A 27,223-nucleotide genomic window follows, 5' to 3' on the forward strand; every position below is an offset into this window, starting at 1 on the left:
TGTTTAGCAATTTTGTAGTGAAACACTATTCTAGGACTGAACAAAAAAGTGACTATATTGTAGATAACGAAAGCCAAGTTTCTCACTGTTGGAAAAAGAAATTATATCTAAGGGGACAGAATTGACCTTGTAGTGCTGGAATGGAAGTGGAAGTATCAGTATGTACTCATGGTTTCTAATATGTACATATATAAGTTGATAAAGAAATAAATATAAATGGGTATATATGCATGAATTAGTATATAACATATATTTTCCTAATATGTCTGCTTAAACGTCCAGGGAACAATGATACTCTGTAGCAATGAGGACTCATATCTTGGTTTCTAAATCTCATTCTTTGACAAAAGAAATTGTAACCACCAGACAGGTTCTTCTTGCCTGTTGCACAGACAAGAGCTGATTTATCAAGACGGGAACTGCAAGAGAAAGAGAGTTTAATTCATGCAGAGCCAGCTGTACAGGAGACCAGAGGTTTGTTATTACTCAAATCAGTGTCCCTGAAAACTCAGGGATCGGAGATTTTTTTTTTGAGATAGAGTCTCACTCTGTCACCCAGGGCTGGAGTGCAATGGCACAGTCTCAGCTCACTGCAACCTCTGCCTCCTGGGTTCAAGAGATTCTCCTGCCTAAGCCTCCGAGTAGCTGGGACTACAAGCATGTGCCATCACACCAGGCTAATTTTTGTATTTTTAGTAGAGACGAGGTTTCACTGTGTTGGCCAGGCTGGTCTCGAACTCCTGACCTCGTGATCTGCCCCCGCTCCCCTGCCCCCAACCGCCAGCCTCCCAAAATGCTGGGATTATAGGCATGAGCCACTACGCCTGGCCAGGGATCAGAGTTTTTAAGGCTAATTTGGTGGATAGGGAGTTGGAAAGTGGAGAGTGCTGATTGGTTGGGTTGGAGATAAAATCATAGGGAGTTGAAGCTCTTCTCCTGCACTGAGCCAGTTCTTGGGTGAGAGTCACAAGACTAGATAAGCCAGTTTATTGATCTGGGTGGTACCAGCTGATCCATCAAGCACAGGGTCTGCAAAATATCTTAAGCACTGATCTTAGATTTTACAATAGTGATGTTATCCCAAGGAGCAATTTGGGGAGGTTCAGAATCTTGCAGCTTCTAGCCACATGATTCCTAAACCACAATTTCTACTCTTGTGGCTAATTTGTTAATTCTGCAAAGGCAGTTTTGTCCCCACGCAGGAAGGGGGTTTGCTTTGGGAAAGGACTGTTACCGTCTTTGTTTCAAAGTTCAGTTCCTCCCAAAGTTAATTCAGTCTGTGCCCAGGAATGAACAAGGACCACTTGGAAGTGAGAAGCAAGATGGAGTCAGTTAGGTCAGATCTCTTTCACTGTCATAATTTTCTTAGTTATAATTTTTTGCCAAAGGTGGTTTCAAAATTATGGTTCCTTGTTTGAGAAATGATTGATTCTAAGGCTGGGGCACAGAAATACAAAATGAGCCTGGAGCATCTTACAGTATCAGAAAGTAAAGAAGTTCTAAAAATATAAAAAAGATGAGGCAGTGTCAAAAAGAAGCCAGCCTAAAAGAGCTCCCAACAGCTAAAGTGGACAATTTGAGCAACATAATAGGTAACAATAATATTGAAACTGCTTTTGCAAAATTATGACAGTAAGAAAAATCTGACAAAGCTGACTCCAACTTGCTTCTAACCTCTAAGCTGTTCTTGTTCATTCCTGGGCATAGGCCAAGCTAACTTTGGGAGAACTTTATAGTTTAAGCTTAAATCAAGAAGGATAATAGCAATTTCCAAAACTACCCCCCTTATTTCTTGGGTTTGAAAACATCTTTATTGGCTGGGCGCAGTGGCTCATGCCTGTAATCCCAGCACTTTGGGAGGCCGAGGTGGGTGGATCACCTGAGGTCAAGAGCTCGAGACCAGCCTGGCTCACAGGGTGAAACCCCATCTCTACTAAAAATACAAAAATTAGCTGGGCCTGGTGGCAGGCGCCTGTAATCCCAGCTACTCGGGAGGCTGAGGCAGGAGAATCGCTTGAACCCAGAGGGCGGAGGTTTCAGTGAACCGAGATCGTGCCACTGCACTACAGGCTGGGCGACAGAATGAGACTCCATCTCAAAAAAGAAATCACCTTTACAACACTAATAAAAGGCCGCAGGATTAGGATTATGGGAGGGGCATGAACTCTGCTGAGATGCAAGCATAGTTAGAAGATATCAAGCCATTGTAGCCAGAAGACATGAGATTTGTAAACTCCTCGAGTGCTCCTATAGATACCATCACTACTGTAAAACTTAAAATTGGTGTTTGAGATATTTTCCAGACCCTTCATTCTGATGAACGAACTGGCACCACCTGGACCGGTAACCCATACCGAGAAACTGGCTCAGCTTGTCTTGTGATCTCACCCAAGTTGTCAGTTGTCCAAATTAGGGGAAGCTGAATAAAGAAAATACTAGAACTCTGTATTATTTTTGTAATATTTTTATAAATTTAAAATTATTTTACAATAAAATATTAAGACATATTAATGGGATACCTGGATATCAGTAGAATAAGCGGTAGGATGGGAGTCTATTACTCAAATCAGCCTCCCTAAGAGTATTTTATTTTAAAACGGAATTTTATTTTAAAATATTGGAGTATGAACCACTTTTATTCTTTTTCCTCTTAAAAACAGTAGACTATTTTGATTAAAATAAAAAAATGAAAAAGAACTATTAAAAATACCATTAAGAATAGAAGGTTTTAAGAATCAAAATAAAGATGAAAGATTCAACATCTAATACACAATATTTACCAGGCATTAGACATTTTTTTCATCTTTGTTGTAAAGATGTTTGTCTTAAATGGTATAACTATGTAAAAATGCTTTGAAAGACATAAAACATGCTATAAATATCATTCTTATAATCCTCATCTTCTTGTTCATGCAATCATTTACTAGAACTAATTTTGTTTAATTTTTAAGGTGTTGCAGAGAAAAATTATAGGAACCTTGGTTTAAGACAGAGCTGCCTGTCATATAGTAGCTGCACAATAAATATATATTTAGTAAATTGAATGAACGAACATGAATGAGTCTAGATTCTTTCACTTACTTGCTTCGTCATCTTTAGAAGTTGTTTAACCCACTGAAGAGTTTTTTTTTTCCTTATATATGAAACAAGGGTAATATCACCTGCTTTGAAGGGTTACTCCGAGGGTAAGTGATAGGAATGTCTGTCCTACGTCAGTGTCTGGCACTTAAGTCATTGCCATAATCTTCATTCTCTTCATTGTCATTGTTATCCTTATCCTCAGTTTTTATTCTCTATTCTCTTCTGCTGCTTTCTTTCTTTCCCTTGGATTAAAATACTGTATCGCTCCATCTTCCCTTTGTCAAAAACCTTATCTCTGCTTTAAGGCCCCTCTCATGCAGTCTTTCTCCACCAAATCCCATCATCTTTCATTCCTGCCTTTCCTGTGGTTTATGATGACATGCACAGATGCATGTATGTGTTTCTGTGTGAAGGTATATTTGACTTAATCCTCTTTTACACTGTAAATTCCTTGGGGTACCATTTTTGTTTCTTATCCGTTAGTCTACCACCTGCCACATAATAAATGTTAAACCATGAACCTGCAACGAAAGGCAGACCATGTCTTTGTGACTTAATATTATTTCTCCTGAGCTGATTCTTGTGTCAGGCATATAGTAGGCATTCAATCAATATGGGATTCAATAAATAGCAAGTAGCCAGTAGGCAAAAGTCTTTTGAATGTTGAATCATTTTTGTATCCTTTTTATTTGTTCAGAGCAACAGAGGGCATATTGCTGGACAGAGGGCTGTTCTATCCCTCCTAATTTCTGTTAATATAAATTCATTCTTATATATTGGAACAGCTATCTTCACTATTGTCTGAAGAGCAATATTCAAAACCCCTGTGACTTAATCCTCACTTCCTACTCAGCTTCAATTCCCACCACACCTTGAACCTTAGTGTGCACCTCAAGTCCCAATTCATTGGATTGTTTACAAATTCCTGGAGAAACTCTGAACTCTTATTATATAAGCCTTGGCTCATGTGTTTCTTTTGTCTGGAACATTTTCCCTCCCATTCTTGCCTGACACCTTCTGGTCACCTTCGTAGGCAGCTTAAAGGGTACCTCAATGAATCCCTGATGTCCTTCTCTCTTCTTTCCTGTTCTGCAGCTAATTGCTTGTTGCTTTAACCAGCCTCTATTTTATCCTTACTTACTAATACAAGGCAGCTGTTTATTTGCTTATATCTTTTCTAGAATAGAGGTTCTTATACTTCAATGTACATAGGAATCACCGAGACAACTTATCAAAAATGCAGATTCCTGAAATGCAGCCCCCACCTGGGCTGGTCACCATCACAGTGTTGGTCCAAGTGAAATTCAGGAGTTAATAATGAAGGTTCCCAGGGCCCATCTCAAATGCAGGGAATGAGGATCTCTGAGGAGAGGATCTTCATTTGTAACAAACATCTTTGAATTGCACTTGGAGCAGTCCCAGGACAGCGATGAGCATGCTTGGTCACCAGAACCTCATGAAGTCTTGCCCTTGTGGGCCTACAATCAATGAAAGGGACATATATGAACATCTTTATGTCAAGCAACAAAATTACGACTCAGGTCTTTGCCAAGTGGAAAAGGATTTCCAAACACTTGAGGAGCGGAGGGAAGTCATTTTGTGGAGAAATGGGAGACAGGCCCCAAGCCCAAGTGAACCTCAGCCTCACTTCATTAGCAGAAGCTGCTGTGCAGCTCCTGTCTCATTCTACTTAGAAAATAAGAGGACTCATTCAGGTCACATGGTTAACAGGAAGGCTAATATAGGTGGCAGTAATTGATGATTTACTAGATCAAAGTCCTTTAAGCTAGGCAATAGAGATGACCCTTGCTTATTGATTATCATCCAATAGCTTTAATTTATCCTCAGTATCCTTGGGGACAGACAGAGATTGCTGGTTAGGAAAGGGGCTTTAAGAAGGTCGATAAGTTATTCTCAAAGAAGTTATAGGCATCAAGCCTGGGCATGCACCTTCCTTCCTTTCAAGTGCGCTTACAAGAAGGAGAGGGGAAATGAAATGGGCTTCTAATTATTTAAATTGGACCTATACTCTGCTGAGCAGTGCATTAGCTAGCATTCTTCCTCCATGTGAGCTGTCGGTTAGGCCAGGAGAAGGAGATTAAACATGTCAGCAATAGGTGTGGAAATAATTGGGGGCAGTAATTGGGAGAAATCCGGGCGCCTGATTGTGACTGCTGTCTAGTTCTCTCTTTCAAAATCTGAATTCACATTAACGTGTTGATGACCTCATCCAAGCTGGATGGATGGAATTTATTAACAATAGAAATAATTACAAAAGGACTTGCATTTAAATAATCAAATGACAAGCCACAACCTCAAAACACTCTAGAGTTACAAAGTGAATACGATTCCTGTTTCTATACAAAAGCCCCTTATTTCTTAGTTTTAAAAAATGTATTTGTTATTCTTTCCCAGTTGTATTCAGGGGTAGTTCTCGTGTCTGGTTTTCCAATTTGGTAGCTTCGATTTACCCCACAGCTGGAATTTTTTGGGTGGCAACAAATATCTTTACAGGTTGTTTGAGAATGTTTGGTATATTTTCCATTGTGTAGGTATTCAACAAAAGTTAGTTTAATCTGAATTTTATTTCCCTAAATAAAATTCTTTTTTTTAAGTTCAAAGATAATTAACTATTTATTCAAATACCAATGAATGTGTACGTTGTGTGTGTGTAGGGGTGTAGTTTATGAACACACTAAGTGGAAATTAGCAGTCATGAACGACCATTGATGTCTTAAATAAAAAAGTTTACCTAGGCAGGGTGCAGTGGCTCATGCCTATAATCCCATCAGTGTGGGAAGCTGAGGTGGGAGGATCCCTTGAACCCAGAAGTTTGAGATCAGCCTGGGCAACATAGGAAGACTTTGTCTCTACCCAAAAAAAAAAAAAAAAAAAAAAAAAAATTATCCAGGTATAATGGCATGCACCTGCGGTCCCAACTACCGGGAGGCTGAGGTAGGAGGATCGCTTAAATCTGGAAGATTGAGGCTGCAGTGAGCCGTGACTGTGCCAATGCACTCCACCTCTCCAGCCTGGGTGACATAGCAAAACCCTGTCTCAAAAATAAAAATTACCACATATATAGTTCATAATTATATAAAAGTATATAAAAAAACTATATAAGCTATATATCTACACACACACACACACACACACACACACACACACAAACATATATAAAATTCTGTTGCCCAGGCTTGAGTGCAGTGGCGTGATCTTGGCTCATTTTAACTTCTGCATCCCATATTCGAGCGATTCTCCTGCCTCAGCCTCCTGAGTAGCTGGGATTACAGGTGCATGCCACCACACTCACCTCATTTTTTTTGTATTTTTAGTAGAGACAGGGTTTCACCATGTTGGCCAGGCTGGTCTCGTACTCCTGACCTCAAGTGATCTGACTGCCTTGGCCTCCCAAAGTGCTGGGATTACAGGTGTAAGCCACTGGATCCAGCCTTTTCACTTCAAGGCTCAGAATTCTCCCCTTTTGAAATTTCGTTCAGTGAGGAAATTGATACCAATAATTTGCACTTTTAAAAGTCTTTAAAATGATATCTAACATGAATTTAAAAATCTATCTTGTGTTATAGAAATTGAAGCATTTTGGATTCAAAAAGTGGCATTATTTTGGGGACTGGGAGAATCTTCCTAGCTAAAAGATTATGGAGGGTGTATCCGCCTATCTCACTTGTGGGAATGGTGCCCTTGCCTTTTTGGCGAAGGCAGGAAGGGAATATTTCAGCCTGATGCTAACAATGACGCTATGTTACATTGGCTTGGCACTCCGTAGTTATAAGTTGAGTTTGCATCGATGATCTCATTAGAACCTTCCATCAGTCCTAGCAGGAAGTCAGGGCTAACATTTTAGCCTTGTTTGGCTGCAGAGGAAATGAGGTTCAGAGAGGGTGTGATGGGTCGAAAGTCGAATTGTGGAACTGGGACTAAGATCTTTCCAAAATAAGCCAGCCCTGCCCTCTTCTTCCTTCCTCTCTTGCTCCCTTCCTGCACTAAACCTCTACCACGTGCCATACAGTCTGCAGGCACCAGGGATTTCCATGAGCTTCCCTTGAACCTTGCATATAAAGCAAAGTTCTTGTTCTGAAGGGACCTACAGTAAACTAAAGAGGAGTAAACACAAAATCAATTAAGGGCACCAAAGTGTTAAGAGAGGCTGTGTTACAAATATTTACAGAAAGTAGTGAGAGAAGACAAGGGGAGTATTAATCAATTGCATATGGGACTAAGGGAAGAGGGACTGTGATGCATTAGGAAAAGCTTCATGAGACAGTAAAGTTCCAGCAAAGTTTAAAGTAATAACAGCCACCAGACAGACTTGGAATTAGCCTTTTTGCAAAGTGCATTTCCATGAGAAACTGTGCAGGGGATACATGGCCGAATAATAGCATGCACTATGGTATATCGGAAATTCCTAATTCTTATTGGGGATTTGAGTACCCCAAGAAGCCCTTCAAAAAGAAATGTTTAACTTTTGTGATCTAGCCAACATGTGGGATTATAGAGCTTTAAATATAAAATTTTAGAGAAAAACTAAGATTTTAAGTAACGTAATGTATTATGTAACTTTGGAAAGGACTAGCTTACAGCTTACGTCCACTTGCAGGCAGATCTTAGCAGGCTGCTGAGATTTGCCTGTGGAAAGTGCAAAAGTGAAGTGCAGTGGAGACCAGGCCCACTCGGATGAGTAATAAACCTTAAACCAGATAAACTAGAACACTGACAATGTTGCTGTCTTACATATAAAACATTGAGCCAACCCAAGAAAGGGACTCACGGTCCAAACGTGTCCGGAATGGGGTTCTTGGTCTCACTGATTTCAAGAATAAAGCCGCGGACCCTTGCGGTGTTACAGTTCTTAAAGGCGGCGTGTCCAGAGTTTGTTTCTTCTGATATTCGGATGTGTTCAGAGTTTTTTCCTTCTGGTGGGTTCATGGTCTGGCTGGCTCAGGAGTGAAGCTGCAGACCTTCGCAGTGAGTGTTACAGCTCTTAAGGCTGCGTGTCTGGAGTTGTTCGTTCTTCCCGGTGGGTTCGTGGTCTTTGCTGGCTTCAGGAGTGAAGCTGCAGACCTTTGTGGTGAGTGTTACAGCTCATAAACGCAGTGTGGACCCAAAGAGTGAGCAGCAGCAAGATTCATTGCAAAGAGCAAAAGAACTAAAGCTTCCACAGTGGGGAAGGATATCCAAACAGGTTGCCACTGTTGGCTCATGCAGCCTGCATTTATTATCTTATCTGGCCCCACCCACATCCTGCTGATTGGTCCATTTTACAGAGAGCTGATTGGTCTGTTTTACAGAGAGCTGATTGGTCCATTTTGACAGGGTGCCAATTGGTGTGTTCACAATCCCTGAGCTAGACACAAAAGTTATCCACATCCCCACTAGATTAGCTAGATACAGAGTGTCCATTGGTGTATTTACAAACCCTGAGCTAGGCACAGGGTGCTGATTGGTGCATTTACAAACCTTGAGCTAGACACAGAGTGCCCATTGGTGCATTCACATCCCTTAGCTAGACATAAAGATTCTCCAAGTCCCCACCAGATTAGCTAGATACAGAGTGCCCATTGGTGCATCCACAAACCCCAAGCTAGACACAGGGTGCTGATTGGTGTTTACAAACCTTGAGCTAGACACAGAGTGCTGATTGGTGCACTCACAATCCCTTAGCTAGACACAAAGGTTTTCCAAGTCCCCACTAGACTCAGGAGCCCAGCTGGCCTCACCCAGTGGATCTTACACAGTGCCGCAGGTGGAGCTACCTGCTAGTCTCGCGCCGTGCGCCCGCACTCCTCAGCCCTTAGGCGGTCGGCAGTGCTCCTCCGGGAGGCTCAGGCCTCGCAGGAGCCCACGGCGGGGCGGGGGAGCTCAGTTATGGCGGGCTGCAGGTCCCGAGCCCTGCCCAGCGGGGAGGCAGCTAAGGCCGGGCGAGAAATCGAGTGCAGCGCCGGTGGGCCAGCACTGCTGGGGGACCAGGCGCACCCTCCGCAGCTGCTGGCCTGGATGCTAAGCCCCTCACTGCCTGGGGCAGCAGGGCTGGCCGGCCGCTCCGAGTGCGGGGCCGCCAAGCCCACGCCCACCCGGAACTCTAGCTGGCCCGCAAGCGCCACGCGCAGCCCCGGTTCCCGCCCGTGCCTCTCCCTCCAAACCTCCCCACAAGCCGAGGGAGCCAGCTCCGGCCTCGGCCAGCCCAGAGAAGGTCTCCCACGGTGCAGCGGCGGGCTGAAGGGCTCCTCAAGTGCGGCCAGAATGGGCGCCGAGGCCAAGGGGGCACCGAGAGCGAGCCAGGGCTGTGAGGGCCGCCATCACGCTGTCACCTCTCACAGGAGCGATATGGGAGAGGAGGAGGGGGAAAGCCAAAGGTAGGTCCTGATTTTTAGTTCTTCCATCTGGCAGCGTGGCTAACTTGGAGGAAATTCTGAAGTGGAACCCCAGCCCTAGAATGGTGAGGGAGAGGTTGCTGGGGAAAACGATGTGGAGGGCTTAATCAAGGGCAGAGGATACTCATTTTGGGATGTGAACATTCCCTCTTCCTGCAGTAAGGCTCTCATCTCCTCTCTTCTGCAAGGTGACCCAATTAGACAACAGCCTGGTGGCTGTCCGTTCTGTCTCCAAGGAGAATACCAGGTGTGTTCCTTAATTTCAGTATTTGTCTATCTCCCCCTCCTCCTTTTTCAAAATCCATTCTGAGAGGTGTTTCTTCTCCATGATATCTCAAACAGACTGCAGTCTTTTTGCCCTGATTTTATATTGTTTTCTTCCAAGATCCCTTCATATTACACAGTTGTTCCACCAGGGTGGAAACTTTTCCATCCTCTGAACCTATAATGGTGTTTGGTACACAGTAGGGACTCAGATTTATTGAGTAAAAATTTGAATGCCAGCTTTTAAAAGAAACAGACTCTTAGGTGTCTCATTCTCATTTGGTAAACACGCAGATAAAGGAGGAGGAGCAGCTAGAAAAGGGAACTAAGCTTTACCATGCTAAACCACGTGTTATTCACTTTTCCCAGAATGCCTCCTTTAGGGTTTATGGTACGTCCCATGAATGGGTATTATTATATCATCACACCATTTGGCAGATGAAGAAACAGAAGGCCAGAAAAGTTTCACTTGTCTTCAGTCACCCAGGCACTAAGCACAGAGCTGGGACGTGTACCTGGTATGTGAGGCTGAGCCACAGCTCCATCAGTTTAGGGTCACGAAGAGGATATTGATCTCAGTGTCAGGAGATTGGAATCTGCTGCAGATCTTATCACTAATTAGTGTTAGATTCTTGTTATGTAATATTTGAGTATAGAGGTAATCATGGATTTCTACTAATTTCTTCTTCTTACTTGGCCTACATTAAGATTTCCTCTTAAATATGACATTAGATCACATGGAGGGGTTCTTCTGAAGGCTGAGGATTACATAATGCAATTTTGTTTTATATCATTCCCATTCTGCACTGAATTTGTCTGAGTAAAATGCGTGAATCTTAGATTTGAGAAATCGAGATCTGGGCTCTTTTGAGATACTTGTTATTCACTAGATGGCACTGTTGTATTAACTTTACTTATTTCCTAGCTCTGGTTTAAAACCTTCAAGAGTATATTTCCTGTGATACTGTAGTCGTCCAACTATCCAGACTTTCCAGGTGTTGGTACAAGGACAGTGTAGGGGACAAGCAGATATTGTGTATACATCTTTTTAGTATGGGTCCTAAGTCCTACTTTAGATTTTAGGACTGTAGTAAAATGCAGTGGGCTCTCAGTATTTGCGGGTTCTGCATCCATGGATTCAACCAGCCAGGAATGGAAACTATTAAACGGTAGGGCGCGATGGCTCATGCTTGTAATCCCAACACTTTGAAAGGCTGAGGCAGGAGGATTGAGCTCAGGAGTTTGAGACCAGCCTAAGCAACATGGCAAAACGCTGTCTCTAGTAAAAATACAAAAATTAGCTGGGCATGGTGGTGGACACCTGTAATCCCAGCTTCTTGAGAGACTGAGGCAGGAGAATCGCTTGAACCGGGTAGGCAGAGGTTGCAGTGAGCTGTGATTGCGCTGCTGCACTCCAGCTTGAGCAACAGAGCTCTGTCTCAAGAAAAAAAAGAAGAAAGAAAGAAAGAAAAAGAAAATATTAAACAAAGCAACAGCAGCAAAAGACTAACAAAAATAATAATAAAACAAAAAATAATACAAGTAAAAAACAATACAGCCTGTTTACATAGCATTTACATTGCATTAGGTATTGTAAGTAATCTAGAGATGATTTAAAATATATAGCAGGAAATGTGTAGGTTATACGCAAATATGACACCATTTTATATCAGTGACTTGAGCATCCATGGATTTTTGTATTTTCTGGGGTCCTGAAACTAATCCCCCTCAGATACCAAGGAATGACTGCAGTAGTTTTTGGAGCAATACGTTAATAGCTGGATTCACTGACAGACTGAAAAATAATGTCTTGCTGGACATTACGAAGCAAAATAAAGTCTCACTGAGATATGGGAACTTTAGAGAAAAGGAATAAAAATATAGTTGCTTTAGCTCATAATCTATCTGTTCACTTCTGTAATCTTTGTTACAGACCCTCAAGACCATGTCACCGGGGCCAAGCATTTTCCTCTTTTAACTTATTTATGTGTTTGAGATCATTAATGGAGGGTTTCTCAATCTTAGCACAATCAGTAATTTGGGTTAGGTAGTTCTCTGTTGCAGGGATGGTCCTGTGTTTAGGATATTCAGCAGCATCCCTGGTCTCTACTCATTAGATGCCAGTGGCAGCCTCCTCTCCCTTTAAGTTGCAACAACCAAAAATGTCTTCAGTCATGGCCAAATATCTGGTGGGGAATAAAATTGACCTCAGTTGCGAGCCGCTTCTCTAATCCCTGTGGAGATTTGCCACATGAAGTCTTTTGCTTGGGGACAGGGAGAGTGACCTTTACTGATCTGACCACTGGAATTGGGAGCACAGGGTCTTCCTATCTCCACAGTTTCCAGTAAGATGATTAGACTGCCAGTGTGATTGGGTTGCATTTCTAATGAGTCGAGGTGCCAACATCTGTTTGTGGTAATTGAGCACAGCTGTGATGCTGGCTTGGCTGACCCCTCCACAACCTTTCCCTGCCCCTCCAGGTATTTGAGCTGCCCCCAGCCATCCTGTCCCATCACCCTCTCGCAGGAAGATGCCGGCAAGGTCATTGTGTTTGCTGAGAGTGGTATCAATCCAGATAGTGTCCTAGATTTGATAATGCTGCATTGATTGGGACACAGTGTTCATTCTTGTAAACTGCCTCAGAGGCACAGAAAAAAAAATGTGTTCTGTGTAAAAAGGCCAAACACAACCAATAATAGCAACAACACTGACAACTCATGTATATTTATCTCACATGTGCTAGGTCATAAGAGCTTTATCCAAATAGTTTCATTTATTCCTTATAGTAACTTTTTAATGTGGGTACTATATCAGTCACTTGTTGCAGCTTAGAAAGATAGCAAGAGGTGGAATTAGGATTTATATCCAAGCAGCCAATACCAGAGCTTACACTGTATCCACACCATGTGGACTCAGTTTTCTAAATTTTATTTTAATTTTATTATATTATACAGACACATACTTGTTCATAAGTAACATAACATAAAAGTCTGAAAGCAAACATACCAAAATATTAACAGTCAGTTTCTATCTGGGTAGTAGCATTAGGGGTGAGGTTTTTTGGTCTCCTTTAAACTTTTCTATATTTTTCAAGTTTTCTGTGTTAAGTGTTGATTATTTTTATTAGAACTTATATAGAAGTTTAAAAAATATATGTGTTTGGGGGAGGATGATAGGAAGAGTGGCAGTGAGCTAAATGGATATTTGAGAAGCTGAGTCCTCCTGATTCTGGGGACAGAGAGAACAAGTTGACCACCTGGGGGCTGATGCCCCTTATAGATGTGCCAATAGCCACTCTCTAGCTGAATTCACATTAAATGACATTACAGCTTACCCTAGGGCATTGCAAACTTGGTGGGATTCTAGAATTTCTCTGAATAAATATACATTAAAAAAAAAAGTCTAGCTTGCTATTGCAAGACCATTTTTGTCTAAGGACAGCCTTGGGTCAGTCTGTGTTCAGGTGCACACTCATCGTGATGCCATTGTATCCCAAAGGAGGCTAAGCATTGGCCAAGCTGTGGGATGGCTTGTGAGAGAAGTGTGATTTCCTGGCGGCCAAGTCACAGCCGCAGCTGCAATAGCTCCCACCCTTCTTCTGTCTCCATGGACAGGGTGGAGACCTCTCCTGGCTTCTCTACGGTGGGCCTTGGGAGTTTGGACCAGAGTGTGGGACCACCCAGAAGACACACCCACACAGATCTCTCCTTGCAGATCATTCTAGAGAGAAGCTTCCCTGGGGGTGAGAATGGCATTCTTATCTGAGGTCTGCTTAAAAGCCTCACACTCTTTTTCTTTTTCCCTAGAAACCTCATTACTTATGGAGCTGGCTAGAGGGAATGATAGCATTGGCTTTGCATAGAATGGAAATTGCGAGACTGGTAGGTCCTGCCCAACCTCATCCTCCTGGAAGTGGTGGAGGCTTCTGGTAACTACCAGTTTGGTTTGGACTTGGGGTGCCAATTCAGGGATGAAAGAGTCCGCCTCTCCTCCCTCATGGCCACCCAGCTCCTTCAAAGGAATGTGAAGGAACAAAGATGTGGGTTAGCATTTTTCTCATGAAAGGCAGAGGTGACCAGAAAAGTAGGGAGCTACTGGGAGGCAATAATATTTTTCAAAGACACATTATTCTCATTAATGTAAAACCCCAGCAGAGCCCCCAGTGGCTCCAGGTGTGGCATTAACACCGTGTCTTTTAACTCAGTCCACTCACTCTGTCCCTTACTGCTCCTGGCTAATTAAAACCATAGGGGCCTCAAACCCTATTCTTGGCAGTCTTCTTGGATTTCCCAGGTTAGTTCCTGCCCTTGATCTTCCCTAAATTGCTCCCACACAGCTGTATGCACATTCAGATTCAATGCTCCATCTTTCTTTGCTGATCTCATGTGCCGACTTGGGCTTGGGCATATTTAGTTTCTCTGTTCTTAACACTCAGTTCTTCCTAAGATGCTGATGCTGATAATGTAATTGCTCTATTGGGGCATAAACATGAAATGGTTTAATTTTTTTTAATGAACTCTCAATCATGTTATGACAAATGCCTTTTTCAAATTCTGATGAGAGATTCTGTAATTTCCTGGCCATTTTTAGATGTTAAAAGCCAAGTCCCTTTGAAACATTAGTCTTTAATATGGTTTAAATCTTATCCCCAGAACACCTCCCTTCCCTCACCTGGCATAGACTTCACCCATTGCCTGAGGTCTGAGGCTCTTCTGAATGTTCTTCCTCTTCTCTCACCCCAGCACTTTGATGGGATTGAGTGTGGGGAGGACCTTCATTAAATTGCCATCTCTTCCTTCTTTCTTTTTGGGATTAACTTTGTTTAGATTGGAGGGCTTTGGGGGTCTGAGAGGAGAAGGTAGAGGCAGGTTCATATCAGGATAAAGTGAGATGCATATCATGATGGGGAGGTGGTCTTGGCTATCTTAAGGCTCAGAGTGATTTTGCCTCCTTCTGGTGACCTCTTCATGGCTGGTAAATTGAACAATCAGCTTCCACAATTCTGCTCCATTGCTGAGGTTCCCCCAGAGAGGGAAGCCATGTCCCCTGAGACCCCTGAGGTTGGTCTATGTTTCAATCTCCTTTCTAAGGTGGCAGCTTCTCTCTCTCCGTGACCACCAGGATGGCCCCAGAGCTCCTGCTGTTTCGCATGAAAAAGCAGAGATCTTTGCTGCAGGAGAGTAGGGTGAAAGGCTCTCATTGTTTTCTTCTTAGGCACCCTGTACCATAGTCCCTTCTCACCCTGATGCAATGGGCCTCTCTGGTAAGCTTTACATCTTTAATTGGGCACTAGTTTCCATGTTCAAGAATATTATCCTCAAGAGGTGTAGGCCAATTTCTTCCAATAACTCTCTATGAAAGCTGCATAAGACTGGTTCTGTAGCTCTGAAAGCTTCATTCTGGGAGCAAGATGCCAGTGCTCCTATCTGGCAGGCACTCCTAATCTCTCCAAGGATTCTTTTGAAACCCCTTGCTCTGGTTTAAATGTGTCTTCCAAAGTGTATGTGTTGGAAGCTTAATCCCCAATGCAACGGCGTTGAGAGGTGGGACCTTTGAGAGGTGATTGGGTCTTATGAATGGATTAACAACATTATTGTAAGAGTGGTTTTGTTATTGTGAGAGTGGGATTGTTACAAAAGTGAGTTCGGCCACCTTTTGCTGCCTTGCTCTTTCACCTCTGGCATGAGATGAGCAAGAAGGCCCTCATCAGATGTTGACACTTTGACATTGTACTTCCCAGTCTTCAGAACTGTGAGAAGTAAATTTCTAATGTTTATGAATTATTCAGTCTGTGGTATTCTGTTATATTCATAGCAGCAGAAAATGAACTCAGACATCCCTATTCCTTGTATTGGCGATGGGGACATTACATCTCATCCCAGACTGTGCATCCCTGACAAGGCCCAGGACCCCTGGTGGTGGAAGGGCAGTTCAGGCTTATTAGTCTCTGAGGGAGGTGCCTGGCCTCAGGTGTTGGCAGCTCTGTTTCAAATGTGGAGTTTATGGAGCCTGTTTGTCTACAGCTTTGAGCCTTTGTTGCCATGTTGGGGACACACGAATATTACCACTCAACATTCTGTTACTTTAGCTCAAACTTCTTGATTGTTACTTATATGCCAGGCCCTGTACTGGAATCTGCACTGATGAGTTTGTTTAACCTCAGTAACCCTATAATAGGAAACTATTATCATTATCAGCCTTTTACAGATGAAGGACCTGAGGCTCACAGAAATTGTGTAAAATGTCCGGGGTTATGTGGATAGGAAGTGGTAGAGCCAAGACTTGAACCTGGAAATCTGATTCTAGACCTGTGAGTTGAGAATTCAGCTTAAATCCTCACTGCCCATGTCTTCCCATGGCCCCCATCATCAGGCTCCTGGCAGCTTTGGATATGTAGCCCCTTGCCACTCCCCAGAACATAGTTATGCTCTGACTCTTGGTTCTTTGTTATGGTATCATTCTACCTAGCCGACTAGATCTCTAAAGAGGCAGTTTAAATACTAGGTAAAATATAAGCCTGGAGCAGCAGGCCAGTGAACTCAGGCAGAGGGTGGCTGGAGAAGGCCAGCTGGAACATTGGGGCTGGTATTGTTTCCTGCTTCAAAGTGTACCAAGCCCTGGAGAAGGTTTGGCAGGGAGAAAAGGAGAAGGTTTTGCTTGTACTGGATCCACATAAATGAGGAACACACGTTTGGTCAGTGCCAAACTTTTGCACAAAGTACCAATAGTGGGAAACACTCATGCAATATCAAGCTAGTTTATTTGTATTCAAATTCTACCTCCTCCTTTCACTAACTGAATAATCCTGAGGAGCTCAGTTACTGCAACAGAACTATAGTTTCTTTATCTCTGAAATAAGGAAGATTCTCGTTTCTTTCTTCATAGAGCTGTGGTGAGGTACAAATAGGATAACAGATGGAAAAGCACTTTGCACACAGATACACTGATATATGCAAATAAGAATTATTATTATCCAGAATGAGTGGCTCTCCTAGTGGGTTGCATAATTGAATAACTAATTAACCTTTTTTTATTGAAAGTCTATCGTGCAAGAAATGTGTTGGAGTCTCCTGTTGATGATATAATAGATAAGGTTGAGTTATGGCCTTCAAGGACTTTGTAATTTTGTATTTGAGACGAAACATATTCATTAATAACTGTAATGAAGACAGTTTTTTGAATGTGCCATGAAAAAGTTATAGAAAAAAATGCTATGGCATTCGGAAGAAGGGGATCTTTTTTGACAGAATGATATCAGAAGGTTTTAGAAAGAGATGGTTTTTGAGGTAGATGTAGGGAAATGATTGATTCAGTTGGTAAGGAGTTCTTAGGAAAATACACAGCATGAATAAATGTACTTATTAGAAAATTATATTGCCCTTGGTTGGTGTTCAGTGGAAGCATTTGTACTAGTCAGGCTTATCCGACAGAGAGACAGAACCAACAGAATCAATCTATCTATCTATCTATCTATCTATCTATCTATCTATCTATCTATCTGTCTGTCTATATCTATCTATCTATCTATCTATCTATCTATCTATCTATCTATCTATTTATCTATCTATCTACCTACCTACCTATCTAGATATGTGATAGGGGATTTATTAGGGGAATTGGCTCATGTGATTATGGAGGCTGAGAAGTCCCACATGGGCTGTCTGCAAGCTGGAGACTGGGGATGCTATTAACATGGCTTAGTCCAAATCTAAAGGCCTCAGAACCAGAGAAGCTGATTGTGTAATTCTCAGTCCAAAGTTGAGGGCCTGAGAACCCAGGGTGGGAGGAGCACTGGTGTAAGTCCTGGAGTAATAAAAGAGAAAGAGCCTGAAGTTCTGATGTCCAAGGACAGCAAAAGAAGAGTGTGTCCCAGCTCCAGGAAAAAGAAACTCAGTAATCTTTTTGGGCTCCCAGCTGATTAGACGGTGCCTTCTCACACTGAGGACAGATCTTATCCACTCATTCCATTGACTCACATACCAATATTCCCTGGAAACACCCTCACCAACTGATATGATTTGGCTCTGTGTTCCCACCCAAATCTTATGTTGAATTGTAATCCCCAATGTTGGGAGAAGGACCTGGTGGGAGGTGATTTCATCGTGGGGGTCGATTTCCCTCTTGCTGTTCTTGTGATGGTGAGTTCTCATGATACTTGTTTAAAAGTATGTAGCACTTCCCCCTTTACTCTCTCTCTCTGTCCTGCTGCCATGTGAATATGTGCTTGCTTCCCATTTGCCCTTTCCCATGATTGTAACTTTCCTGAGGCCTCCCAGCTGTGTTTCCTGTACAGTCTATAATTCTGAGTCAATTAAACCTCTTTTCTTCATAAATTACCCAGTCTCAAGTACTTCTTTATGGCAGTGTGAGAACAGACTAATACACAGACACACCCAGAAACAATTCTTTACCAGTTCTTCCTCTTCTTATTTTCACAGAGACAGAGTCTCACTAGGTTGCCCAGGCTGGTCTCGAACTCCTGGCCTCAAGGGATCCTCCCACCTCAGCCTCCACAGTAGCTGGGATTACAGACATGAGCCACTGTTCTTGGCTATCTTTACAAGTTCTCTAGCTAATACTTAATCCTGTCAAGTTGACACCTAAAATTAATCATCACAAGCTTGCAGAAGAGTAGAGGGCAATCAGATTGAGCAGGTACGTTGGGAACAGAACATGGAGGCAGTTGGATATTATGGAGGGAGTTGACAGAGGGGAGCTCTAGAGGGGTTTTGAACAGTGAAATGTAATGGTCAGAGTCTTCCCTTTGTAAGATTAGTAAGCGGGACACGATGGGTAGGATGGACTAGTGCCAGATGTGGATCTGAAGCTATGAGAACACATGGCCGTGGTAATGATTCAGTTGCAGTCATATCTAAATATTAGGTGATAGTAGTAATGAGAAGGAAGATATTTTAGCTAACACAGCTCTCTAGTGCCATGAAACATTTGATTTATTCTTTTCACTTCCTCATTAATTCTTTCAACAAACACTGCTTGTACTCAGTGGTTGCTACATGCCAAGCAAAGTGCTGGGGATAGAGAAGAATTATTTAATGCTCTTGCTCTAAAGATTATTGTCTATTAGCAGGTGATGACTAAGCTGTTTGCCCTGTAGATAAGAGATGGAGTTTGGGAAGAAGGCCAGTTCAGGCTGGAGGAGTAGACAAATGGGAGTGTGTTTACAATTTCAAGTAGTGCATGGGTATGGTCTTCCAGGAGGGTCAGATAGATGGTCAGGTGTGAGATCACAGGCTGATTTGACAGGTTAAATTTAGTCTTTATTCTATAGGGAAAGAAGAGTCACCAATCTCCTTTAAGAGGAGCAGTAATAAGATAAATTTTGCATTTTATTTTATTTTATTTTGTTTATTTTGAGATGGAGTCTGGGTCTGTTGCTCAGGCTGGAGTGCAGTGGCGTGATCTCCACTCACTGCAACCTCCGCTTCCCAGGTTCAAGTGATTCTCCTGTTTCGGCCTCCAGAGTAGCTGGGATTACAGGCATGTGCCACCACACCCAGCTAATTTTTGTATTATGAGTAGAGACGGGGTTTCACTATGTTGGCCAGGCTGGTCTCAAACTCCTGACTTCAAGTGATCCACCTGCCTTGGCCTCCCAAAGTGCTGGGATTACAGGTGTGAGCCACCGTGCCTGGCCAATTTTGCATTTTAGAAAGGTGCTCCTGATAACAACGTGAAAGGAAGTTCAGAGAGTTATGGATTGAGAACATGTCTAGTGGTAAGAGGATCAATTAGGAGTCTATAGCAATGGTCCAGTTGGAAAGCAAAATGGCCCTGACATAAGTAGGGATGGCATAGGGGAAGGGGAAGATATGGAAGACGTTAAGAAATAAAGTTAATAGGATTTGGGAACTCTATTAACTAAAGTTAATAGAGCATGAAAAGAGTTGAGGTTGACCTACAGATTTATGGTCTGAGAGCTGGTACATTTGCCAAGGAGTGAAAGTCAAGTTCTGTTTTCTAGCTTAGCTCTAGTCCATGTGGGCTGATTCTACCTTGCATTTGCATACAATTAAAGAAAAAATTCTAACCTTTCTGTCTTACAGAAATAATTGACAGAAGAGGAATATGTATGATTAGCCATAGTTGATGCAATAATGTTCCTGGCTAGTTCTTCTCTAGTTCATAATGTGGCTGCCCACATCATGGCTGCCCCCCACAGGTGTGGTTTTTCCATCCTCGTAAAATGCCATGATAGAAGGGAGTAGAAATCAGGCATTCTCTGCTGGGCCCACATAGTTCTCCTATTGAGCCAGGCCAGATACATTTTTAAAATCACCTTTTGAGATCTGTTGAGTTTGGGGGCTACCATTTAAAATGTCTGCTAGTCTAGGAACAAGTTGTCACTTCTTTACCAGGGAAGGGGCAGTCAAGTTGATTAACAGTCAGATTTCAGAATAGTAGATAGTCTGTGGTTGACTGGTGCAGAACCTTGGCCCTGGAAGCAGCAGGAAAACGTAACAGAGCTTAAAAGATGTGGGCATAACATGTAAAATAAGTCTCTATTGACTGGACTGTGTGTTATGAGGGACTCTGTGAGCCACAATTTCATATAATGGAAATGTCCTTATTTATCACAGCAAGTCTTTCTGTTTCCCAGGTGCTTCTCTCTAAGTGATGCAAAGGATAGAAACTCATCCAATATTAAAGATAAAAAAACCCTAGGGACATCATTTCAGGGCATGTAACCATATGTGAAATATTGGATGGGCTATTGTAATTGCTGGTAATTCTTCCTTAGGGAAAACGAAGCAATTGTCACACTTGTAGGCCTTGAAAATAGAAATCCATAGCCTCTTTCTCAAATTTTCTCCACTAGAGGGTTAAAATTTTGGCATGCTTGAGCCTGACTTTTGTGTAAAAAGATCTTCCTTTTTTCTTAAAAAAAATAAGTCTTAAATAGTGTAGACATTTATTAGCTCAAAAAATAGGTCCAGAGATAGGGTAACTTCTGTCATTGTATTGCCAGAATATTCTTCACTTCTTTGATTCTTGTGGCTCTGTCCTTTTCCTTCTGTTGATCTCATCTTCATGCTGATAGCAGGATGGCTGAAGCAACTCCAGGAATCCCATCCAGATACAACAGAGGGATAAAGAGACTCTCTCTTTGGGTATGAGAAGACCTTTGGCTAGGAGCCTCTGCTCCCGTCTTTCCTAAATTTTTCTCACTTCACTGGCCAGAAGTGAGGTAGTGAGTTTCATGTCCACCCCCATACAAATCACTGACAAAAGGAATGGAATTACTGTAATTGGTTTTGACTAAAAAGAATGTATCCGTGAGCTGGGGATAAGGTACCACTCCCTGAAGCCTGGGTAACTGAAAAAATTCTGGTTAGCGTGGAAGAAAGGAAGAGATGCTGACTAGGAAATCAACGAAGTCTGCTATCTACTGTCATGAAAAGTCAACCAATGTGTATCCAAAGCTCTACTCTAGGAGATGCTATACTTCACCTGAAAAGAAGACCTTCCTCTGCTACTGGCTTCTGCTGGTTCCCAGACCTCTATTATTGATGGCCTAAAACCCTATTTCCCATCATGTCTTTATGTCTCCATATATCTCATTCAGAGGATTTAGAAAGCAACCTTTTGTTCCTCACCTCTTTAAGAAATTTCTACTCTCCTTTTATTTTTATTTTTCTTTCAACTTTTATTTTAGATTCAGGGGGTACGTGTGCAGGTTTGTTATCTGGATATAGTGCATGATGCTGAGGTTTGGGGTATGAATGATTTTCTCATCCGGGTACTTAGCATAGTACCCAATATTGTAGTTTTTCAACCCTTGCTCCCCTCCCTTCCCCCAACTAGTCCCCAATGTCTATTGTTGTCATCTTTATCTTTTTTTTTTTTTTTGAGATGGAGTCTTGCTCTGTTGCCCAGGCTGGAGTGCAGTAGCATGATTTTGGCTTACTGCAACCTCCGCCTCCTGGGTTCAAGCAACTCTGCTGCCTCAGCCTCTCCAGTAGCTGGGACTACAGGTGCACGCCACCACACCCGGCTAATTTTTATGTTTTTGGTAGAGATGGGGTTTCACCATGTTGGTCAGGCTGACCTCAAATGATCCATCCATCTCAGCCTCCCAAAGTGCTGGGATTACAGGGGTGAGCCACCACACCCAGCTATTGTTGCTATCTTTATGTCCATTAGTACCCAATGTTTAGTTTCCACTTATAAGTGAGAACATATGGTATTTGGTTTTCTGTTTCTGTGTTAATTTGCTTAGAATAATAGCCTCCAGCTACCTCTAAGTTGCTGTAAAGAACATGGTTTCATTTTTTTATGACTGTAGTATTCCTTGATGTACTACCACATATTCTTTATCCAGTTCACCTTTGATGAACAACTAGGTTAATTTCATGTCTTTGATATTGTGAATAGTGCTGTGTGAACATGTGAGTGCATGTTTTTTTTGGTAGAACGGTTTATATTCTTTTGGATATATACCCAGTAATGAAATTGCTTGGTTGAATGGTATTTCTGTTTTAAGTAAAAGATCTTCTTAAAAGTGGTCCATAGGCCGGGCGCGGTGGCTCACGCCTGTAATCCCAGCACTTTGGGAGGCCGAGGTGGGTGGATCATGAGGTCAGGAGATTGAGACCATCCTGGCTAACACGGTGAAACCCCATCTCTACTAAAAATACAAAAAATAAGCTGGGCGTGGTGGCGGGCGCCTGTAGTCCCAGCTACTCGGGAGGCTGAGGCAGGAGAATGGCGTGAACCCGGGAGGCGGAGCTTGCAGTGAGCTGAGATTGTGCCACTGCACTCCAGCCTGGGTGACAGAGCGAGACTCCGTCTCAAAAAAAAAAGTGGTCCATAATGTGAACGGCAAGAACAGCATAAAGCTGGGTCTGCCTCTTGGGGTTCAGGGAGAGTCCTGTTCTTATGTTCTGCAGGATGGGAGGCAGGAATCAGTTTCTCAGATGAGAAGATGTGGGGCTCCCTGATATTAATTAGGTATTAATTTGTTCACTTGTTTTTCTGCCTGGAAAATCCCTAGGGTAGGGGACTTGTCTGTTTAGTTTTTCACTATGTTCCAGTGCCCAGAACATTGTGGGGTACATATAGGCCCTCCATAAATATTTGTCAAGTAAATGAATGAATGAACAAATGAAATCAGTCGATATCTGAAGTCTTTAGACTTTGAATATGAATGCCATATTCAAAGGGGTCAGAAATGGAACTGCAGCTGGAGTCAGCTTGAGAAATTTAGAACCAAGGACAGAGTTCAGGCCAAGCAGATCAAATGCAAATGAGGAGGAATGGAGAATCAGAGAAAGGAGGCTTGGTTACATAGGTCAAGGAGGGGCTGTGCTGATGTGTGGCAGGGTCAGCTGGGCTCACAAGGTTAGAACTAACGGTATGAACTCCAGCATTTCATCCTTGGTCTTCAACACGGCCTTAATTTGTCTTATTCATTGTAAAATTTCCAGAGAAAACTCCTCTTGAGCTACCCATCTTCTACATCTTATTTCAGAATAAGGAACCATGTCTTACATTGGAGTTTTGGTAAAGCTCTTAGCTCTGATGAAACATAATTTTGGAAAGAAAAACCAGTATCTATAAAGCACTGACCCAGACCTCAGGCTAGGCATTTCCTGGGTGTCTTTAGGATTCAGCATGTTCAATGTCAAAACAAACTCAGTATCATCTGTTAATTTATTGGCCAGGCCCAGTGGCTCACGCCTGTAATCCTAGCACTTTTGGAGGCCAAGGTGGGCAGATGACCTGAGGTCAGAAGTTCGAGACCAGCCTGGCCAACATGGCGAAACCTCGTCTCTACTGAAAATACAAAAATTAGCTGGGTGTGGTGGGGCACACCTGTAATCCCAGCTACTTGGGAGGTTGAGACAGGAGAATCACTTGAACCCGGGAGGCGGAGGTTGTAGTGAGCCTAGATCATGCCACTGCACTCCAGCCTGGGCAACAGAACAAGACTCTGTCTCGAAAAAAAATTATTAAGCCCTTACAATCTGTCTGGTACTGTCCAAAGTGCTTTACCTATACTATTCATTTAATTCTCATAATAGTTCTGCAGATTAGAAATTATTAGTTGTATTTTACTGATGAAGACTCTGAGGTTTAGAAAAGTTAAATAACTTGTCCAAGGTCACACAGGGAGCAAGTGGTGATGGTGGAATTTGAACTCTAATTTGTTTTATATTCAAGTCCATGGTAATAACTGCGCATAACAGTCCCCACTGTAGGGATGGAAGAAGGAAGCAGAGCCCAGCTGTCCAGATTCCTCTGTAACCACAAGTCTTCAGTAATGCCCTGTAACTGTGTTGGCCTCTAACAGAGAACCAAATCCTGCCTCTCACACAAGCTCTCAGATCCTCAGTGCTTTCCTGATAATCTATATTGCATTTTATGTTTTACTTTCATGCCTCTAACTTGTTACGTTTTTTTTTCCACCCCAAGAGAAAGTGGTTTAAAGGATTGTTTTTACTTAATTAGATCCAAGGCTTGGCTTATTTGGTGGTGCTCAGCTTCTTTGGCAGGCTTGCTTTTGTAGCACAAAAGAAGCTTAATGTCGGCTTGACAACTTGATAAGTCTCATGCCAATTTTTTAATGATAGGAAAGGAAACTTCTAAATTTAAGACTAAATATAGTACTTTGTGAACCAAGACAGTGACTTTATCGCTATGCATTGAAGTTGTTATTGGGGAGTGAAGGGTATTTAATGCTTTAGTTGGTATGTGATGAGAGAAAAATTAACAGCTGGCTGCTAAGACAGCGCTGTGCTGGCTGAAGTTCAGGGTTTGCTTCCTGCCTGACATAGCAGATACCCCTGGTGCCCTGGGCTATAGCCCCATTAGACCACCTTTACTTTCAGCAGTGGTTGCAGCAGACAGTACTATGTGAACTCAGCTTCCCTTGTGCTGACAGTGTTCCACTTCAAGGATAAGCCATGTGTTTCCACTTCCTATCCCAGGGACTTCTCCAAGGTACCCAGAGCTCACTGTGTACCCAAGCATAAGTAGGAAGTGTGTGTGTGTGTGTGTGTGTGTGTGTGGGTGCGCACGCACGCGCGCGCGCACACATGCGTTTAACATTCTCGAGGGCAACCACCAACCAGTTGGCAATACAATCCAATAGCTAAATGCTCCAGCCTCCTGTCCATTAGGCAGGCAATTCTAGGAGGCTTTCTCCCCGGTTCTCAGAAGGTCTCAGTGAATTTCAGAGCAGTGACCTCAATAATGCCCCTTTACATTGGCTGCTACTCATTCTTATCTCATTTCCCCCATTCTTTCATTTCTATTTCCTGGGATTATCTTCAAAATAAGTTACTTATACCAAGCTCTTGCCTCAGGCTTTGCTTTTGAAAGAACCCAAACTTATTATTCTTATTATGTAGAATTTTCAGCACAGTAAGAGGGAATCAATCTCTTAGAACTCACTGTGACCAAACTCACATGAGACTAATGTATAAAACACATGTTAGTCCATTCTTGTATTGCTATAAAGAACTACCTGAGACTGGGTAACTTGTAAAGAAAAGAGGTTTAACTGACTCACGGTTCCACAGGCTGTACGGGAAGCATGGCTGGGGAGGCCTCAGGAAACTTACAATGATGGCGGAAGGTGAAGGGGATGCAGGCACATCTTACATGGCCAGAGTAGGAGGAAGAAAGCAAAGGGGGAATGTGCCACACACTTTTAAACACTCAGATCTCCAGAGAACTCACTATCACAAGAACAGCAAAGGGGAAATTCGCCTCCATGATTCAATCACTTCTCACCTGGCCCCTCCTCCAACATTGGGGATTACAATTCAACATGAGATTTGGATGGAGACACAAATCCAAACCGTATCAAACCACAATGAAAAATATTAATTTATGCAGATGATTATACTAGCATGTGGACCAGAACACTCATATCTGCAGACAGAGCACACTCTTTGATCCTGGACAGAGTTGGTGATAGGCTGACATTCCAGCTCTTTGACTCCTCTTTTTCTAACTTTCATGCAAATAACTTGCACTCCATTAAGTCATTCTTTCCTTGGATGTGTTTAGGCTGCCACTTTCTTTTACAAGCAGGTAAGTTTCAATTTGATTTTCAAAATTGGCTTGTAGCAGGATGAGTTGAAGACAAAACTCCTCAGACACCGGATTAAAGAAGGAAGAGGTTTTTATTCGGCTGGGAGCCTTGGCAGACTCTCGTCTTAAGAGCCGAGCTCTCCGAAAAGGAAATTCCTAGCCCTTTTAAGGGCTTGCAACTCTAAGGGGTCCATGTGAAAGGGTCATAATAGATCAAAGCGTGAGGAATGTGACTGGGGGCTACGTACATCAGCTAACAGAACAAAAAGTTTTACAGTGCTTTCTCATACAATGTCTGGAATTTACAGATAACACCAGTAGTTTTGGTCGGGGTTAATGTTGTTATTATTATTATTATTATTATTATTATTATTATTATTATTATTTTAACCACCAGGGCCAGGTGATGGCTCCAAGGTTGTCTAGCTATTTATCTTACTTCTGTTTCTTTCCAACTTTTTGCTTTCTCCCTTTTCTCCTGTCTTATAAACTAGGGAAAAGGGGAGGTTGGGGAGAAGCTGGGGAGGACAACAGGAGAACTGGTGGTCTCATTCCATAGGCTTATCAGTCTGATTGGTTGCATCTGGAGTTTACAATGGTCAGGGACAACCTTTACTGCACTTCCGAAATGAGAGAGTTCCCTTATCCCCTGGCAGGGCATGCAACAGGGGTCTGGCTCACATCTTCTGTGCCCTGCTACTCAAATCCCTAGGGGGAGTATGCAGACGGGCAGCTGCAGAGGCCATGGGGAGTGCTTTTGGGCTCCGGCCCCACAGCAGCGTCTAGGACTCCTGAAGCCCAAGTGGGCATGTGTTACTGGGTGCTCTTGTGGCTTTGCTGTCTGCAAACGGCTTGTGTTAATCAGCTCAATAGACCCTTTGCCTTATAGCAAGGATGGGGCCAGTGTGACAGCCAGAGTTTTTGCCCAGTGTACAGGAAGAATCAGATCACATGTGGGCTGGAGGGTTGAGTGCAAGGTTTTATTGAGTGGTGGAGATGGCTCTCAGTGAGATGTATGGGGAGCCAGAAGCGGGGGATGGAGTGGGAAGGTGGTCTTCCCCTGGAGTCGGGCAGCCCAGGGGCCAGACTCTTCTCCGACCGTGCCCGATTGAACTCCCCTTGGCATCCGCGTCGTTCCTCTGTCGCTGTTCTGCTGCTGTCTGCTGGTGTGTTCCTCTGCTCCTCTCGATGTCCACCTGCTTGTGTCTGTGTCCTCTTAAGGTCTCGGGTTTATAGGGGCATAGGATCAGGGGAGTGGCAGGCCAGAGTGGTCTTGGAAAATGCAACATTTGGGCGTGAAAACGAGAATGCCTGTTCTCATTTAGGTCTGTGGGCACAGGCCCGAGGGTGGAGCCCTTGCCAGGGATTCTGCCCTTCTCTGCCCAGCACTTCCCTGCCCTGCTCCCATATCATTTCCTCATGCTAA

At 43.0% G+C, this 27,223-nt stretch overlaps 1 protein-coding gene across 1 annotated transcript in view; it reads left to right on the top strand.

Annotated features, from left to right (window-relative positions):
- Positions 1 to 8,449: 8,449 nt before the first annotated feature.
- The window catches only part of LOC129393842 (uncharacterized), a 1,009,906-nt gene continuing 991,132 nt past the window's right edge, over positions 8,450 to 27,223 (top strand). The window contains exon 1 of the mRNA XM_055097921.1: positions 8,450 to 9,455. Coding sequence (XP_054953896.1) covers positions 8,968 to 9,455 — 488 coding nt within the window. The 5' untranslated portion in view covers positions 8,450 to 8,967. The remainder of the gene's footprint in view (positions 9,456 to 27,223) is intronic.

The sequence above is a fragment of the Pan paniscus genome, chromosome 15 (genome assembly GCF_029289425.2).
Source record: "Pan paniscus chromosome 15, NHGRI_mPanPan1-v2.0_pri, whole genome shotgun sequence".
Lineage (NCBI taxonomy): Eukaryota > Metazoa > Chordata > Mammalia > Primates > Hominidae > Pan > Pan paniscus.